The sequence below is a fragment of the Chinchilla lanigera genome, unplaced genomic scaffold (genome assembly GCF_000276665.1).
Source record: "Chinchilla lanigera isolate Chin_1 unplaced genomic scaffold, ChiLan1.0 scaffold00053, whole genome shotgun sequence".
NCBI classification, from domain to species: domain Eukaryota; kingdom Metazoa; phylum Chordata; class Mammalia; order Rodentia; family Chinchillidae; genus Chinchilla; species Chinchilla lanigera.
The window spans coordinates 15,069,956-15,088,613 of NW_004955454.1; the positions used below are offsets into that span (position 1 = coordinate 15,069,956).

An 18,658-nucleotide genomic window follows, 5' to 3' on the forward strand; every position below is an offset into this window, starting at 1 on the left:
TCTTTCCTTCTTTCCTTCCTTCCTTCCTTCCTTCCTTCCTTCCTTCCTTCCTTCCTTCTTTCCCTCCTTCCTTTCAGTTATCTTGAGGTGCTAGGGATTATACCACAGACCTGGCACACTCTAGGCAAACACTCTGCCACTAGCTATATTTCCAAACTGCCAGTACCTTTAAAAGGCTTCAGACTCAAAAACCAAACTATGAAGTTCTGAGAACACCCACTTTTAATTTTATAATAACATACTTGCTATTGAAAAACTAAAAAAAAGAAAACAAACCATTTTTATAAATCTACACATGAGAACTTAACCCATGTCATAAAATTGATATATAGTTCTGTTCTTTGTGCATCTGCTTGCTTATGCCTGTTAGCTCCAAGAATAGTTCCATATACGTAAGAGACCCTAGTGAACACAGTATTTGTCAAACAAATGAGTATGTCTTTCAAAGGAGAATATTTTTGTTATACCTTAAAAGGTGAATACTCAAAATGATACAACCAGTTCATTTTTTTCTTTAGCATTATCAAAATGGTCAGGGTTACAGTGAATATGGGGGCTTAGGACATGGAGTGGTGGTACAGTGGTTGGGTAGAATTCAAAAACGAGTTAACATATCTGAAACACTTGGAGGTTGACTTCATGTGGAATTACAGAACATCTAAAGAAGCATCCCAAACAACAATCTTCTCTTCCATTGTTATCACCTTCAGAAAAAAGGCTTCGAATCGCTGTCCCTCTTTTGTTCTCTTTCCCCAGTATTGTAGAGATACTAACAAACTTTTAAATGATCTGAAAAAAGATTTAGGTCTTCAGAAATAATGAGTGAAGGCAAGAAAGGCATGAAGAAAGTTAATAATCACTCATGCATAATGGAGATTAACGGGTGATGTAGCCAAAGAGGTTAGAAAGAGAAAATATTGTTGAGTATCTGTTAACATTTAGGGATAGCAGTTACTCAGAGTCCTTCCAAAAAGACCTTCTAAAAATAAAACAGAACAAACAAATTAACCCGTATCCCTTGGGTTGCTGGTTCCCAGAAACCAGACTTAGGGCCAGATGCTTTGTGGTCCAGCACATGTTGCTGAATTAATGAGTATGATACTTAACCATAAATATAGCAATAGTGGTTTCTTTGTAACAGTACCAAACATTTATTGAGCCCACTACCTCCAAAATTGTTCTCCAGACCTTCCACAGATGACTCTTTTCAGCAGCTAAGGGCTAAGTGCTATTGTTCTGTGTCAGAGGTGAGGAGATAGTATAACATTTATTGAACACTTACTGCCTGCAAAATACCATGTCGTGTGCTTTATATCTGTCTGTGATTACATCCACACAAGGACTCCAGTGGAGCTCCCGTGCCCACTCGCGTTACTGACACTTACCTGAAGTCAGTGATGTGACCAAGGCTGCTCAGAAGACTGGTCCTTCACCTCCGGGGAAACGGCAGTCTCGTTCTAGACACGAGACCGGGGAGTAGGAGAGTTTGTCTCTCAGCACACTCCTACTCAGATGGGTTTGACCTTTTGTCCAGCGCACAGTTGGTTCCTCAGATACTACTGAGGAGGCCTGTGGCATGTGCAGAACCTGCGCCTTTTTCTGGAGGCATTTGGGGGTGAGCCTAGCCCGGTGTCCGAGGACGGCTTTCTCTATGAGGACTTGCTGGCTGGCTTTCTGTTCCAGAGGCGCTCACTAAGGACCTGGCTACAGGAAGCTAACTAGGATGGTAGGTGCTTGGACGTGTGTTACTCCACACACATGTTGAGACAAAGGCTTTGTCCACCAGTGTCCTTCCTCACCTGGAGCACGTGCTGCTTCATATCAGGTCAAAGGTCAAAGACTGGAAGGAAGTGAGTGTGACCAGTCTCAGGGAAAGCCCGCGTAGCACTGCAAAGCAGTCATTCTGTGGGGCCCCTCCCCCGGCGGGAATGACATTTGAGTTGCGTTTGGATCTCCCTCTTGTGTGTGGGACCCGCACTGACCCGCGTTTCCCGTGTAAACAGGCAGTTTGCTGGATTTCCTCAAGAGTGATGAAGGAGGCAAAGTGCTGCTCCCGAAGCTCATCGACTTTTCTGCTCAGGTAAGGTGGTAAAAAGCCCGGTTTGTGTGTAAATTTGCAGAGACCGTCCTGCTTCAAATTCAGGATGCAACTGCCATTTGAGGAAACAGAACTTCCTTTGAAAATTTCCAAGTGTGGTTATGAGGAAAAAAGCCCTTCCGAAGTACACGTCCTTGGAGACAGTAGGGAGAGTTTCACACAGTGTGTGTGCGCGCGCGTGCCCAGATGTGACTTGGGTCTCGTCTGTTACACCCAGGTCAGCCTCTTCACGCCGATATCATTTCCCCACCAGGCACAGAAACACTGTGGCTGAATCAACCCCTTTGCTCAGTGCTTTAGATAAACATTTCCATGTGTCAGTGCAGCAACTTTTAAATCATACCTATATTGTGTTTAAGGTATGAATCTAAAGTACAGATACTATTAAGACCTCAGCGTTCTTTATTTTGTTTGTTTGTTTTTTTCCGGTACCAGGAATCAAACTCACAACCTTGCGCCTGCCAGGCAGGCGCTGTGCTGCTGAGCTAAATCCCCAGCCCCCGACCTCAGCATTCTTTACAAAAGGAACTATATTCCTTTCCTGTCCTTCCCCTTCTCATTCTTTCTCGTTCAAGCCTTCTGAAAAGCACCCATGTAATATTGCCAGTACTCACCGAGGGCTGCTCACTTGTTTATTTTGGAGTCAGATGTTTCCTGAGGTATAGTTCAGCAGAGACAAGTTACCTAGAAACACAGCCATGTGCCTGGTATATCAAAGAAAAGTACATATGCATGAGGCCAGCTACTGCCTCTAGTAGTTTCACTGAGTCTGTTAGTCACGTCCAGCAACTTACTCACTTCGTTCCTCAGTATCGGCCATGAGTGGTTTATGCCAGGAAGCCTGCCCACCGTATAACCCATTGTGATGCACAAAAGCTTCACGGACGTTCTCGAGAAAGGTTGCCTACTTCTTCCCTCAGACATTCTTTCAATTGGGAAATTGATAAGGCCTTCTTGGGAAGACAAGATCAAAGGAATGAATGATACACAAGGAATGTACTTCAAGGAAGATGGGATGAGAATACAAACTTTGCAGCAGAGTGTTTGGGTAGAGGTGGAGTTCAGACTCTAATGAGCAGAGTTTGTGTCCTAGCCATATCACCTCCAGAATGTCCTGCCTTTTTAGTTTACTTGCCCATAAAGCAGGAATGGTAATTCCTACTTCAAGGAGATCGTGCAGGTCAGGTAAGGAGCTATCATGGACTCTAGCCCTTCAGAGCCTCTTGGTGAAAGCTAGGAAACCCCATTGTTCCAGTAGAAATGAATCAGCACAGGGGCTGGGGATTTAGCTCAGCGGCACAGCGCCTGCCTGGCAAGCACGAGGTCATGAGTTCGATTCCCGGTACCGGAAAAAACCAACACAAAAAAAGAAATGAATCAGCAAATCAGCCTACTCACCCCTCCCCTCATCTGCTAGAACTCGGTGGGCTTCGTAGCTTCCTCATCTGAGTAGGAAATGCAAATGTGAACAGGAGTGCCGACGTCTGACGTAAACAGGAGCAAGACTGCTGACATGGAGCAGAGGGGAAGGGAAGGATCCAGCGGGCTTGCTGACCTCAGATTCCCCGTGCCGGCCCTCTGCCGTAGGAGTTCACGGGACTCCAGGGGTTGCAGATCATGGTCTGAGAGTGCTGCTCTGATGTGAGGAAGGGTGACAGGCTGGGCACAGCTCTCGGCGTTGGGTAGACAGCAGGGCAGGAAATGGAGGAGGCAGAAGTCTGATAAACTTGTAGGGACTTGGCACCAATAAATGAGGTCCTCTGCTTGGGTGGGGCTTGGGTGTCTCGTATTTGAATAAGAGCCTTGAAGAATATAGTGGAGGTTTGTAATACCAAACAAGGATATGGAGAAGTGGGACACATGGCTGGAGGCCCGAGAGGTCAGTGCTGGTCTGGCCTGTCTGAGGGCCTAACCTGTGCCCAGCACCCTGCGGGGTAGACTAGAGGCACAGGAGGTGTGTGTATTATACCTGGAGAACGACCTGCTTCTGTTGAGGGGGATTTTGTGTTTGACTTTGTCTCGCCTGTGTCATAAAGCATTATCTTGTCATTGTAAAAGATTTCAAGGCCCAAGTCAAAGCCTCTGTAATTACTGTTACTACAAAGAATAATTTTTTCTGACTTAGAAATAAGCAGGGCGGGGTGTTCTTTTCTAAATCTTTATGACTTAGAAGCAGGACGATCACAAAGCCTGGCGTTGGCTGTGACCTCAAGGTGTGGATTCCAGGCAGCTAAAGCGGGCTCTGCTGTTAACGGGCCTGGGCCTGCTCCGTGACAGGGTGGGCTGGGGGCATTTGAGCCGCTGGCCTTTGTGCCAACCTGCTGACCACATCCAGCTCGTGCTGGATGAGCTTTGGGGTACCTTTAAGGGCAGTGGCCATGGGTGAACTGGAGGAATATCTAGTTAGGTGAGCAGACAGCTTAGTGCCGGGGAGAGTTACAGCCCAGTAGCAGGTGGGACGACTGGAGCTGTGTCCAGATAGGACTGGACACATGCCCTACTGCGGAGCTGCATCTCCAGGTGAAATTCTTTTTTTTAAAAAACAACCAAACATTACCTCCTTTTAGTTCATCTTTGTTCAAGATATAAACCTCAGTCTGACGTTTTCCTGACCTTTTTCCAATGTGGAGCTGGTGGGACTGCCTGTTGCCCCACCATGAAATGTAACTTGCTTCATTGCTTGTGACTTTTCTTATTAGAGTACTGACAGCCGACGAGGGGCCTGCCCGCCCCTGTGCACTTCAACTTCCGCCCGAGATCACATCCTCCCCCGTGTCTGCTTTCTGTGAACCATACCTGGTGCCTCACCGCGTGATAATGCCCTCGATTTCCTTTATGACCAGCTGGTGTGCCTCATTTTCCATGTACCTCTCTGAGGCCCTCTCTCTGTCCCAGCAAAGCCATCTCTGTATTTTTTCACCTTTCCTTCTCCATCAAGCGCCTCAGATTAACTTTCTCGCTTTCCCATAGTGAATGACATGAGAACAGTAAATATTAGCAGTGCTGGCCTAAGCTAATGACGCGTGCCCGTATCCTGAGATAACCCAACCTTCCTAGACCTTTGCTGCACCTTACTAGTTAGGGTGGGAAGTTAGGGATAAAGCAACAGAAAAATTACACCGGTCCATTTACTGTGAGAGCTTTGATTAAACAATTAGTAGGCTGTAAAATATATTGATGCTAGCTTTCTTCTCTAAGCATTGCCAGTAGGTCAAGAGTTATGTTTGCTAAGGGTATTAGATTCGGCAGTTTTTCACAGCAAAGAATGGCTACTAGAGTAGAATTACTTCGTTTACTTAATCACAGGGGATGGTAAGGGACAGAGGTGGGACTTTTCCCACTGTGTCTTGGCCTTGTATTTCCTCTCCCCATGACCTACTTCCTCATGCTCTGCTTGCCCCACCTTCGCTTCTCCAGACACCCCAACAAGAAGTGGCGGGTGCACATGACGCTGCCCCGCTCATGTGACCGCAGATTGCTCCACTTTCGGTCCCAGGTTAAGTTCTAAAAGGCGCGGCAGAGCCGAAGTACAGTCTGCACTCCGACCGTGCCCCAGCCCACAGGCTCCTCTCCCTAGTCAATAGAGAGGAAGGAATTTTGACGACAGCAGATTTACTCACTGCATTTCACCTTGAACTGGGTAAAGCGACTGTGTGCTTTTCAGTACTGACGTAGGAAAGTGACCCCTTCGCAAAGGAAGTTCGATACTGCAGTGCGGTGGGACTGAGTAGACGTTCCCTCCAGCTTTTACCCCTGACAAGAGAAAAGGACGGAATCATACACTTGGAAAATGACGTGCAAAATTCACAGTGGCACCATAGCGGTCAAATAAATCATCATCTTGTCATTCAGATCAAATAAAATGGAGCATTTATTGCTCTTTGGCGGAAAAATTACCGAAAATGAAACAGACAATTATTTGTGACCGGAAGGTCGTTGTTAGAATGATGGCAACAAGTCACATTCACTTTAGCTCCTTCTGGCTGAGAAAGCACTTCCGTCTGCGTCATCTACCTTGAGCCCTGGGATGCACGCACACTGTTCTGTTACACGTTTTATGGACGTGAACTTGGAGTTGTCTAGGGTTGCTCAGCTCGCAGACGGAATTGTCGCACCTCGATCCTGGCTCTTCTTCTGCGTCCTCACGCTGCCCAGGATCAGAGCTGAAGTTGTTCTTGTGATCATTTTGTACCCAGCACTGTGGTGATAGGCTTATGTCCCCTACCTGAGTTTTTCCTATCAGACTTAATGATTTCTAGAGCTTTTCCTGCCCCCCAAATTTTTATGGCCGAAGCATAGATCTTGCTACCATGTAATGATTGTGCTCAGGATATATTTTGCCCCGGTATAAAATTCTAAGTCCCATTTTCAGCTCAAAATTAGTAAAATGAGGAAGGGAAGAAACCTCAGTCTACTTTGTAATTTTCAACCCTTGTGAGTAGGAAGCCTTTTAACGTGAGAGCTTTCATAGCACTCTCATTACACGGATGTGGAGTCCCTTGTCATAAGACTGGGTGAGGACCTACCGTCTGATGGCGGCAAGTCAGGCAGGAAGGGCCTGGCGGGGGCTGCTCTGGGAAGGTTCTGAGGTATCCTCCAGTAGCATCCGCGGTGGTTCTTCTCATTCTGTCTCTGTAAAGAACCTAAGGGATGGGTTAGGTTTTCAGGCTCAAGTCTGTTCCTCAACGTCATCCCACCACCACCACCGCCACCACTGCTGCCACCGTATCCTAATTCAGCAAGTGTTTTCTTCTCAAAACCTGTATAAATGTAAACCCTTGACTGGTGTCACCACATTTAGTTTTCTTAAATGGAAGAGCAGCACTGGGATAGTGACTCCGTCTCAGAGGCAGGTGGAGACCTCTGCTTCCCGACTTGGCTTATGCTCTCACCAGGAGGCCAGTGCCTTACTCAGGCCGTAATCTCACCTCTTTACACAAGAATGCTAACACGTGCCTCTCTGCTGAGCCCTGTCGTGCATGCACAAGAGCCTCCTCAGAAGGAGAAAAGGCCAGTCCTGAAGTGAGAATTAATTCCATAAAGTGATCTGAGCTAGACCCTGGTCTAGATAAGGGGCCACTTGGTGATCAGGACGTGATGGCCCCTTCATGTGGGTCAGTAAGGTGCTGTTGCTCAAAAACCATAGCGTTCGCAGCATACAGCTCTGGGGTTACCTCTTTGTACAGAACATTGCTGTAATTTCATACACGGAGCTGCAGGTGGTGTGAGCGGTGGGTAAAGCTTTGAGCTGAGCCCCAGGCAGCCTGCTTCTGCTGGGGAAGCCGTTGGAAGGCTTGGTGTCCTCCTGCGGAAGATGACAGGTACAGCTTAGGTTTCTCACGGCCACACCTCTGATATTCCGTGACCAAGAGAACATCCACCGAGATGTCCGTGCAGCCATCACTCACGAGTTACGGTTAATGATTCAGATGACACCGATACAAGATTCTGCTGTTGCTCTGAGTAAAGGCTCATAAAGACACTGCATTAATACAGTGTTTAATGTCAGGCACATAAATAGTTTTTAAAGTTAAAAAGTTTTAATTGAGCACAGAATCAACAAGTGGGATCCCATCTTACTAAAAAGCCTTTGCACAGCAAAAGAAATCACAAACAGGGTGAAGAGACAGCCCAGGGAGGGAAAACAACTTTAGCCAGCTGTCCCTCAGACAAAGGACTTTAGAGGGGCTGGGGATTTAGCTCAGTGGCAAAGCGCCTGCCTGGCAAGCGCAAGGTCGTGAGTTCAGTTCCCGGTACCGGAGAAAAACAAAAAAAACAAAAAAACAAAAACAAAGGACTTTAGAACATATAAAGAATTGAAAAAAATCAGACCACCCCCGCCCAAATGCAAAGACCCAATCTGAAAATGGGCATCTGAGATGAACACACACTTCTCAGATGAAGAAATACAAACAACAAATAAATATGTGAAAAAATGTTCAACATCATTGGTCATTCGAGAAATGCAAATTAAAACAACACTGAGATTCCATCTCACTCCAGAAAGAATGGCTATCATCACGAAATCAACCCATAACAAATGCTGGCCTGTTCTCCACTGTTGGTGGGAGTGTAGACTGGTGCAATCAATGTGGCAATTCCTCAGAAAGCTAGGATTAGAGGTCCCATTCAACCCAGCTATTCTCCTTCTGGGTATCTTCCCAGAAGCATTAAAAGCATCGTACCACAGTGATATATGTGCACCCATGTTTATAGCAGCACAATTTGTAATAGTTAGATCTTGGAAGCAACCCAAATGTCCATCAACCAAGGAATGGATAAAAAAGATATGGTATTTTTATACAATGGAGTACTACCCAGCCATAAATAAGGGTGAATTTGAGACTTTTATAGATAAATGGATGCACCTTGAGACCATACTCATAAGTGAAATAAATCAGACTGACACGTGTAAACATCATATTGTCTCCCTGGTGTGAGAAACTGAAAGAGTGAGTAAGGTCTAAAGTATACAATAGATACTGTGAAATGCGAAGAAATTGTTCAAAAGGAAAAAAGGAACTGGGCTGGGTGAAAGGGGAAAGGTCAGCAGGGAAAAGAGAAAAAATGCAAGTCAGTTATACTGTTAGTGTCTCTTAGTTCATTAAAAAGGAAGCTTTATGCTAATATCAAGTAGAGAAATTTTTATGTTCATGTCTTGTACCCTGAGCAACTACTTTAAAAATAACACCATGTAATGTATTAACTATTGTTATTCACATATTATTTTGTTGTGAAATTTCATTTTACTTTTTGTCCATAAAATAAAATTTAAAAAATTTTAGCTGATACATATTAATCATGTACGTGTATGGAGTACATGTATGGAGTACATCCCTGGCCATGAAGCTCACGCTTGCCCTGAAGGCCTGGAGAAGTAGAACCTGAAGCAGGGTGCTCAGGTGCTGGGCTGGGTCACTGAGCAGCTGGCGTCCTGCTGTCCGGGTGGTGTGGCTGGCTGGTGAGATCACTTCTGTTCTGCTGGGTTTGCAATGTCCTGGGCATCGGATAGAGGTGTCCTAGGTGTCAGATGCTTTGGTGTGGGATCCATGGTTGGAAAAGAAACATGCTGGATATGCTGGGAGATTTGGGAGGCTTGGCCATGCGTAGTCACTCAAATGCGGCTTTGATGAGGACCCCAAGAAAACGCATGAAGGAGCCAAGGGCCGCCCAGGCAGAACCAGAAACAGGGCTGAGAGGCTAGGGACACAGAGGGCAGGCTGGGGACACCAGGAGCACAGCGTCCGTTAAGGAGGAGGCAGGGCCACCGTGCAGGCTGTGCAGGACGCTTTGGACGAAGGGTCTTCCACTGGGTGTGGGGACAAGGACATCTTGGAGGAGTCGCCAGTGGTGGTGTGCCATCACTGCAAGCTTGAAGAGGTTCGCCTGGCTGGTTAGACCCCCTGCAGTGTAGGAGTCTGGGGGGATGGGGCAGCTCCCCGCCTCGTCCTGCCTCCTCCCTCCTGCTCTGTCTCCACAGCCCCAGCCGACCTCCCGCCTGCCTCCCCCTTCTCTCCTCCTTTCTTTTCTGCTTCCTCTTCCTTTGGCCCCTCCCCAGCCACTCCCTCTGCCACATTCTTGAAAGTAACTTGATATCTACTTGTCCTTAAAGGGAACTTACTTTTTATAGTCCTTATTCTTATTTTTTTAAAAAGTAGACTCATTTTTTTTTTTTCTCTCAGAAAAATTGGCTGGGTGTGGTGGCGCACGCCTGTAATCCCAGCACTCGGGAGGCTGAGGCGGGAGGATTGTTGTGAGTTTGAGGTCAGCCTGGGCTACGAAGTGAGCTCAAGGCCAGCTTGAACTGCACAGGGAGACCCTGTCTCCAAAAGACATAAAAAAAAAAAAAAAAAAAAAAAAAAGAAAGAAAGAAAGAAAGAAAGAGAAATTGAAATGCAATTACATAGAGTGGCTTTGAATGATTCATCTTCTAAAAACAGAACTTTGTAGGTTTCTTTAGAGAAAAGCTTTCTTCCTCATCCTCAGGACATGCGATTTAAGACACTTGTGTGTGTAGCTGTGTAAATACTGGGCTTTTGAAAATACAAAGGGAAATTGTTTTGGCATTGAGTCACTGAATGTAGCCCCCCCCCCACGCTTAAGGACGGTGTGACCTGAGTGTTTATCCTGAGGTCAGGTGGTACCCAGAATGCATTTCCTATGGTTTCCTTCAGGTCAGGCTCGGAGGCCTCCTCCCTGGGGGACTTCGCCTTAATTCTGCATTGCCTGCTGGGAAGTTATTTCCTGGCCCCCTTGCCGTTTCTGAGACACCTCTTCTGCCTCAGCAGCAGCTTAAAGTTTTGCCCAGGGGGCCGAGGGGCAGCAGCACGGCCACAGGGCTCCCAGAGCAGGCTCATCCAGGTGCGGAAGATGCCAGCGCAGCTCCTGCTGCGGGCGCCGCCACCTCGCCTCCCCCGCCACACGCAGCACCCTCTGTCTTAGTGCCTCTCTCAGCTGGCACCAGCCCTCCTGCCTGAGGAAGCCTTTCCTCCCGCGAAGGGAGACCCATCCAAAATGTCCTGCCCACGCCAGGCTTCTCTGTCTTGACTTCTGTCCATTTCTTTTCGGCGTGTACCACATTTAAAATTTTCAAGTAAATTCTTGTTTACTTTGTACCTTCAGCACTGAGCACCGTGCCCCATGTATAGTAGGTTCTCGGTAAATACCTGCTGAACAAATACGTACTGACCACTTACAGAGGGGGCCGCCTGTGTGCAGTCTAAAGCAGTTAATTCTTACTTCACGGCTTCGTTGGGCTCTGAACAAGCAGCTAGAAGAATGCGTGTTATTTTCAAGCTTTCTGAGTCACTCTTCAGGTGTGAATGGAGCATTTTCTTCTTCTCCTTCCTGTAACTGTGGGTTTATTTTCCTACACAAAACTTCCCTTATTGGTCGAAGAAAAAGTGAGAGGGGAAGAAGGAAGTAGAACGTGAATATCTGGGCCTGTGAGAAGAGACAGAGGAGCGCTGTGTTTCACATCCCTCACGGCATAAAAACCCAGGAGGAAGGAGAGACTACGAGTGAAAAATTGGGGGGCTGGGGATTTAGCTCAGAGGCACAGCGCCTGCCTGGCAAGTGCAAGGTCGTGAGTTCGATTCCCGGTACCAGAAAAAAAACAAAAAAAAAGAGTGAAGAATTTGACGCTGAAGCCTGTGCAGATGCCTTGAATTTGGAGGAGCAAAGAACACAACTGAACGGGTTTGTCATTATCCAGAGCCTCTCTTTTGGTGCTGAGCGGAGCCCGGCTCTGGGAAAGTCTGGATTCCCAGTTCTTAGCATTCTCCCACCCACTTGCCGCGAGGCCTGTATGTTACACAACCAGCGTCCTCACAGTTCCCGATTAAGGTGGTATGGACGTGAACTGGTTTTCTCAGGTGAGAACAAGGCGCTTTCTGAGCCGAGACCCTCTTGACACAGCACAAGAAATGGTACCACTTGATTCTCTTCACCGCTTCCTGACCGCCTACCCATTTCCCAGGGCCCCCAGCCCTCAGGTCCCAGCCATCAGTTGACCTTTCCTCACTGCCGTTGTCCTCTGATCCTGGGGCTCGCCGGCTCACCCCAGCCCGCCCGTCCTTGTTCATAGCGATCCGTGCCGTCAAGCTTCTCTGTCCTGACTTCTTTCCTCCAGGGCTCTGCCTTGTCCTCCACCGAGCCACTCTGTGGGGTGACTGGTACTCTGCATCCTCTTCTAGGCAAGCAGTAAAAGATTTTTTTTTGGTACTGGGAATCGAGCTCATGACCTCAGGCTTGCCAGGCAAGCACTTATGCCGCTGAGCTACATCCCCGACCCGCATCCTCTGTTACTTCCTCACCTCGCTTCTGTCCAGCCCACGGTCTGGTCCCACTCAGCAGCCCTGTCCCTCCCCAGCTCGTGCAGCGCATTCCACCTCTCCTGCCCCTCCTCTCCCTTCCTCATGCTTCTCTTCCTCCTGCCTTCCTCGTACTCCATGAGGCGCCTCGCCAGTCCTCATCCCAGCCGTGGGCAGGCCCCGCTCCTCACCTCTCTGCCCAAGTCTGCAGTGTTCCAAGGCGTTGCTCTGGTGTTATCACCAGGGGGATCGCAGCCAGGCGTCCCCTACCTCCACGTCCTTGTGCAGGTCCCACCCCTCACAGCGCACCTGGCCGGACTCCACTCTCTCTTGGGTCAGCCACTGCCCAGCTGGAGTAGACCCTGCCGAGCCATCAGTGACCTGGGGGCTAAGTCCTAGGGCCTTTGTCAGCGCTTCTGAGAGGGCCTACAGCTGCGTTTGATGCAGCTGGCCTCTCATCTCCCTAGCATTTTTCTGCCCTTGGTCCCTGCAGCGCCATTCCCAGCTCTTCCCCGCCTCACTGCCCTCTCCTCAGCGTTTAAACACGGCAGTGTCCCAGCACTTGGTCTCCCAGGCTCCTTTCTCTGTACTCAGTTTCTGAGTGACTTTGTTGAAGGCATTCATTAGTCTCCTAGGGCTGACAGAGGGCTTCAAGCCTCGGGAGTTTCTCCTCTCGTCGTTTTCCCAGCCAGAAGCCTGGAAGGAGCCGTCACAGGGCTGTGCTCCCTCCGCAGCTCTGGGGAGAAAGCCTGCCGTGCCCCTTCCGGCTGCTGGCGACATCCCCTCTCCAGTCTGTGGCCGCCTTTGTGTGGCCCCCTCCGCTGCCTGCCTCACGCCTCCCTCTTTAATTTTCTTACAGCAACAGCAGTGTGTAGGGTCCCCCCTAAATCCAAGGTAGGACTTCACCTCAAGATCCCTGAGTAATTAGATGTGCAGAAACCCGATTTCCAAGTAAAGTCAGCTGGTCAGGTGGTCACGGTTGGAGGGGGACACTATTGGTCTGGCACAGCTGTCTACACGCTGGCTGCGCTGGAGTTTGTATCTCCAGCTCCTACTGCGCCCTGTGAGTTAACTGTGTGCTCAGCTCCTCCCGTGGACGTGGGTCAAGCATGTCAAACTCAGCGGGCCCAACTGAGCACCTGCTCCCCCTCCAAAACCTGCACTACCCTGGGTGTCCGCCCTACTGTCGAGGCACCACCATCCTTAGAGTTACGAGGCCTCAGATCTTCAAGTTCTTCTCGACTCTCTTAGATTGTAATCCAGTCCTTCTAGCGGGTCTGCTTGGTTCTGCCTTCATAAGTGGATTCCTGTTCCCCATTCGGCCCCAGACGTCACTCTGACCCAGCTCCAACACGCAGTCTGTCTCTGGATAAACGACTTCGTAACTGCCTGACGGGTCCTCTGCCTCAGCTCCTCCCTGCTTCCAAGGCCGCGGTAGCGCAACAGCCAGGGCCTGCTTGTAGGGCCTACGTCTGGTCAGCGCCCTCCTGGTCTGAGCCACTGGTTGCTCTTTGCCTCGCTCTGGACGCGGGCTGAAGCCCTGCAGTGGGGATGTGCCCACAGCGTCGGTCACATCAGATGATAGCTACCTCTTCCCGTAAATTTATTTGGGATGGAGGGCTGCGCTAGAGATTGAACCCAGGGCCTCCCTCTTGCTAAGAGCTCTGTCCCCTAGCTGTACCCCTAGATTTGCATAAATTCCTATTCTCTTTCTTCATGGAAATCTACACTCCAGGGTTTCATATGCTTTTCTTATGATAAGACTCCTTCTAAGATCTTGCTTAAGCTGGGGCTGTAGCTCAGTGGCACAAGCGCCTGCCTGGCAAGTGCGAGGTCCTGAGTTTGATTCCTGGTACCCAAACAAATAAACAAAAGAAATAAAACGTATAGATTTGTGGGTCTGGTTATCAGTACCTAAAAAATAAGCCCAGGAAAAGCCAAGGCATCTGACGGCTTTGGATGAGTTAGGGAAACACTGTGACGGAGAGCCCACTGAGCTGAGTGCGGCAGTTTTGGGCGGCAGACTTCTGCCTGAAGATGTTTCCTGCCTCATTGGAAAGCTGCACCGCTGGGCGGGGCTGCGCCTCTGCCACTGCCCTACGTGAGCGAAGCACAGCAGTCGTCTTCTCCAGTCACTGCGCAGGGAGGAACGTGACCTGGTGCCTTGCCGGCTTCTCCCTCAGCTGCAGGCACCCAGCCTCCACCCCTGCTTTGTTCCCTTGGGTTCAGGAAAAGGGAAATGCAGGGGCCAGGAAGAAGGGAAACTCCACAGGCTTCATCTGTAAACAGCCCCTTATTTTGCAAACTCACTTCAAAGGGGTTGAAATATAAATAAAGACAACTGCAAACCAGCTTCATGTATACCTGGAGTCGATTAGCTCTTGTTAGGACTGCCTTTAATTTGTCACAGGACAAGTACATTGGGGGATGCTTTCAGAGCCCAAGTGCTAACTTTGCATAGGAATCCTTTTCAGCCTAAACAAAATTGCAGGTCTTTGAGGTATTTTTGATTGAGCTGAAATGTAGTACAGGTGTCTGCTATATATTCTGCTTGCCGCTTAGCTGTCTGCGTGGTATATTTATTTGTTGATTTCTTATTTGTCTGTGTTCCCCCGTGAGGCATTAAACTTTACAAGCAAGTTGTACGGTTAGGTGACCACTTCTTCAACAACAGACTGGGGCCCATGGTAGGCTAGCAGGACTGTGTGCGGATGGATGCATGCATGGATGGGTGGGTAGATGGATGGATGGATGCATCGATGGATGGATGGATGGATACGTGGATGGATGGATGGATGCATCGATGGATGGATGGATGGATGCATGGGTGGATGAATGGATGCATGGGTGGATGGATGGATGGAGGGTAGTCCCCTGAAACACTGGAAGAAAGACCATGCCTCAGAAGTACCTTGACCTTCAGTGCTTTAACATCAAGAGTGGACTGGGTTGTAGAGTGGACTGGGTTGTAGAGTGCTATAACATCAAGAGTGGACTCGGTGGTAGAACATGTACTTAGCATGAGCAAGGTCCTGGTTTCAATTCCCAGCATCAAATAAGATAATAGTAATAATAGTAATAATAATAATAATAATAAAAAGAACTAAGAGCATCCCAGTGAAACTCTAAATGTCATAAGAACTTTGGATTATACTCCAGTTTTCTGTTAACTCTTGGCATTGGTATGATTATGTGGACATGAATATATAGCTATTGAATAATTCTGGAAGTCCTTCACAATACAGATAGTAAGTACCTGTGCTTCAGGAAATTCTGGGAAACTTGCAATTTCCCATTTTTTCCCCAACCTCAGACCCACCTCACCTCGTGGTTTTGCTCCATAAAAATCCCTAGGAAAGGCAGGCCCTTGGCAACCCACCCAGGCCCCTTCTGTCCCTTTCTCGGCAGAAGCTTTCTTTCCCCCAGTAAGTATATTCTGCTCTTAAAAAATAAAATACAAATTCTGGGAAAATATGAATTTGTGCTAAATCTCAGTTTTTAAAATAAGTTTGTTTCCTAGAAATGACATGTTTGTTATAGAATTATTGAAAAACAATACTTAGATTCTGTGGTTCCAAAGGCAGCTATTACAACCTTTTTTTCTTATACTACATTTCAGTTTCACTTTATTTTTCTAACCAGTTTTTAGGTATTAACATTGATAATGGATTTAAAAGGAGAAAAAATCAAACTGCATTATAGTTTTCAAACTAAAAACCTTATACTCCTTGGCCCAGTTTAATAATTCTAATGTATCTTCTCAGATACCAGCGTAAATTATGTCTCATTTTCTGCATAGATGGAATTGTATAATATATATTATATTTTTATAGTTTACTATATCTTGGACATCTTTTCATATCACTATAGTATAATTTTCTCATTCTTTTAAATCTGCTTAGTATTCTCTGGCACAGCTGTCTTATGATTTATTTAATCATTCTCTTCCTTATATTATGTTGTTTTCCAGATTTGTTTGTTTTTATTATGACAAACAATACATAGTGATGATTCTTCTAGATGGATGTTGGCCTTGTACAAGTATGTTTGAAGGACAAATTCCAAACTGAAGATTTACCGTACCAAAGTGTGTACATTCTGATAGGACTTTTTCCATCACCCTCTTGCCAAAACTAGGTGTTGTTTCTTTTTCTCTAATCCAATTCATTAGGTCCGATTTCTATTTCATCACTGTAATTTATCTTTTCTTTTAATATGGATCAGGCCTAGCATCTTTCCCTGTACTTCTTTGCTGCTTGCCGTGAATGTGTCCAGGAACACCCTGTAAGCCCTTTGTGTTTTGTGTTCGCTGCTTGCCATCTGTCCCTTGTTATTATTTTTACTTAGACTTGTATGTGTGTTACTATGCATTTGTATACATTTAACTCAATATTATAGTTTTCATTTTTATAAAAAAATCCTATAAATGTGTATATACCCATTACTGTACAATAATCTATTCCTATGAGTACATCATAGCCTCCTTAAAATTCCCCTAGAGAAAAACATGTAGATCATCTCCAGATTCTCCCTGCTAGAAATAACCATGCAGAACGTTTCTTTATTATTTCCCTGGATTTCCTTACCACAGATGCCCCAGCAGTCAGATAACAAGATCAGAGTAGGAATGTCTTTAAATGTCTTGACATGCACAGCTTGTTTCCGCTGAGCAGCTTTGGCGTTTGAGTTGAGAGGCTTGTTTCTCACTCTGAAATGTTCTGAGTTACCTGCGGGCGCAGTTCACATTCCACATCAGCGACAGCTGTGATTCAGCCGGTCACACCTGCCCGCCCCCTGCAGAAGCAAGAGCTTTAGGGGCAGGCTTTTCTGTTGATTGCCCCCTCACTAGAATAAGTTCAAAACTTCCTGCTACCTTCTTCTCCTTTCAGCATGATAAGCATAGCTCATTGCCTACAGATCAAGAGGGAAGTCATTCGGGTCATGGCAGACGCAGCTAAGGAAATTCCTCATTCTGAAGTGTCCTTTTCTCTCTGCACTGTCCTGATCTATAGCAGCGGCAGGTGTCTCGTGAATGGCAGGGAGGCACTGGCGGAAGATGCCTGTGCACCTTTGTGAACCCGGTGCTGTGTGAGCAGCCTCATCGCGCTCTTAGTAGAAGCAGAGACTGGAATGTGTCTTCTGCATGTGACGGCAGCTAATCAGGGAAACAGATGGAAAAGCTGAAGAGTGCTAGTCTGCCGACACACCAGCCAGACCCCCAGCCAGCCCGGTGCCCGGAGCTGGGCTTGCGCGCCTGTGTGTGGCCTCCCCCTCAGTGTGACTAACAGATGCTGTTTGTCATTTTACTGCAATGAGCCACATCCTGATTTTACTCTTTTTGTTATTAATTCTGGTACCGGGGCTGAGGTGGCAGCGTGGCTCGGTCGTAGAGCACATGCTTAGCAGGTACAAGGCTCTGGGTTTGATCTCACACACACACCTCAGAAGAAAACAGTACAATTATTACAATAACGGCAATAACATCCGTCACTCTGGGCAGTCTTGCACTTGTCCCTGCTGTTTTATAAACCCAGGCTTCCTCATTCCAGAAGCACCAGACAGATACTCACAAGTGTTATCAGTAATCCTGACTTCTGTACTAACATCGTGCTCAGGTTTATTGGCAGAGTTTGGAGACTGGACTGAGGAGATACCTGAGGAAGAAGGATATCAGGAGAAGCAGGTTAGCTCCTCCCCAGTGTGGTGTGGCCCTGGCCTGGTGTGGACCGATGCTTCCCAGCTGCTGGGCCCTTTCCTCAGTGGGAACTGCACTGCTGCGCCCAAGTGACTGATAGCCCAGCTCCTCTCCCTTTGTTAGATCCCGCTCCGGCCAGAAACTCCCAGCAGAGTTACTTGTTTTATTTTCTTAGTTGTAGTAAAATGTACATAAGAAAACGAACCATTTTAGTCACGTTAGGCGTATAGCCCAGCGGCACTAAGTATATTCGCATGGTGCAGGCATCGCCAGCATCCAGCCCAGCACGTTTTTACATGAACTGAAACTATCTGTTACAGCTTCCCAGCAGCTCCCTCTTTCCAGCCCCTGTAGTAGCCATTCCACTTCCCACCTCTCTGAACTTGATTATTTGAAGTAACTCGTATGAGTAGAGTCACAACATGTCCTTTTGTGACTTACTTCACTTAGCCTCATGTCTTCAAGGCTTACCTAGGTCGGGGTCAGAATTTCCTTTCTTCTCATGGCTGAATAATCTTCTGTTCTATGTCTGTGCCAGATTTTGTGTCTTCATTCACCTGTTTATAGACCCTTTGGTTGTTTCCACCTTTCGGCGACTGTGAATTCTGCTGCTGTGACGATCAGTGAACCAGTATCTCTTCAAGTCCCTGTTTTCATTTTTCTCAGAAGAGCTGGAATTGCTGGAACACAGAGTTTCTCTTTCTAACTGTGTGAGGAACCATCATGTTGTTTCTCAAAGCAGCTGCACAGTTTTACATTCCCACTGGCAGTGGACATGCGTTCCAGTTTCTCATCATCTTCACAAGCACCTGTTATTCTCTCTCTCTCTCTCTCTGTCTCTCTCTTTCTCCCATCCACCTCCAGCGTGCTTTTATCTGAATGGAAGCTGTACCTGTTACAGTTTCCCAGCAGCTCCCTCTTTCCAGCCCCTGTAATTACCGTTCCACTTTCTCCCTCTCTGAATTTGATTATTTGAAGTAACTCGTATTTGAAGTAACTCTCTCTCTCTCTTGTCATACCCATCCCAGTGAGTGTGAGGCACATGGTAAGTCT

At 47.3% G+C, this 18,658-nt stretch overlaps 1 protein-coding gene across 3 annotated transcripts in view; it reads left to right on the top strand.

Moving 5' to 3' along the window:
• Lyn (LYN proto-oncogene, Src family tyrosine kinase) overlaps positions 1-18,658 on the top strand; it is an 85,176-nt gene that overhangs the window by 43,989 nt on the left and 22,529 nt on the right. For all 3 annotated transcript variants that reach the window (XM_013520168.1, XM_005396077.2, XM_005396078.1), the window contains one exon: positions 2,004-2,080. In XM_013520168.1, coding sequence (XP_013375622.1) covers positions 2,004-2,080 — 77 coding nt within the window. The remainder of the gene's footprint in view (positions 1-2,003; positions 2,081-18,658) is intronic.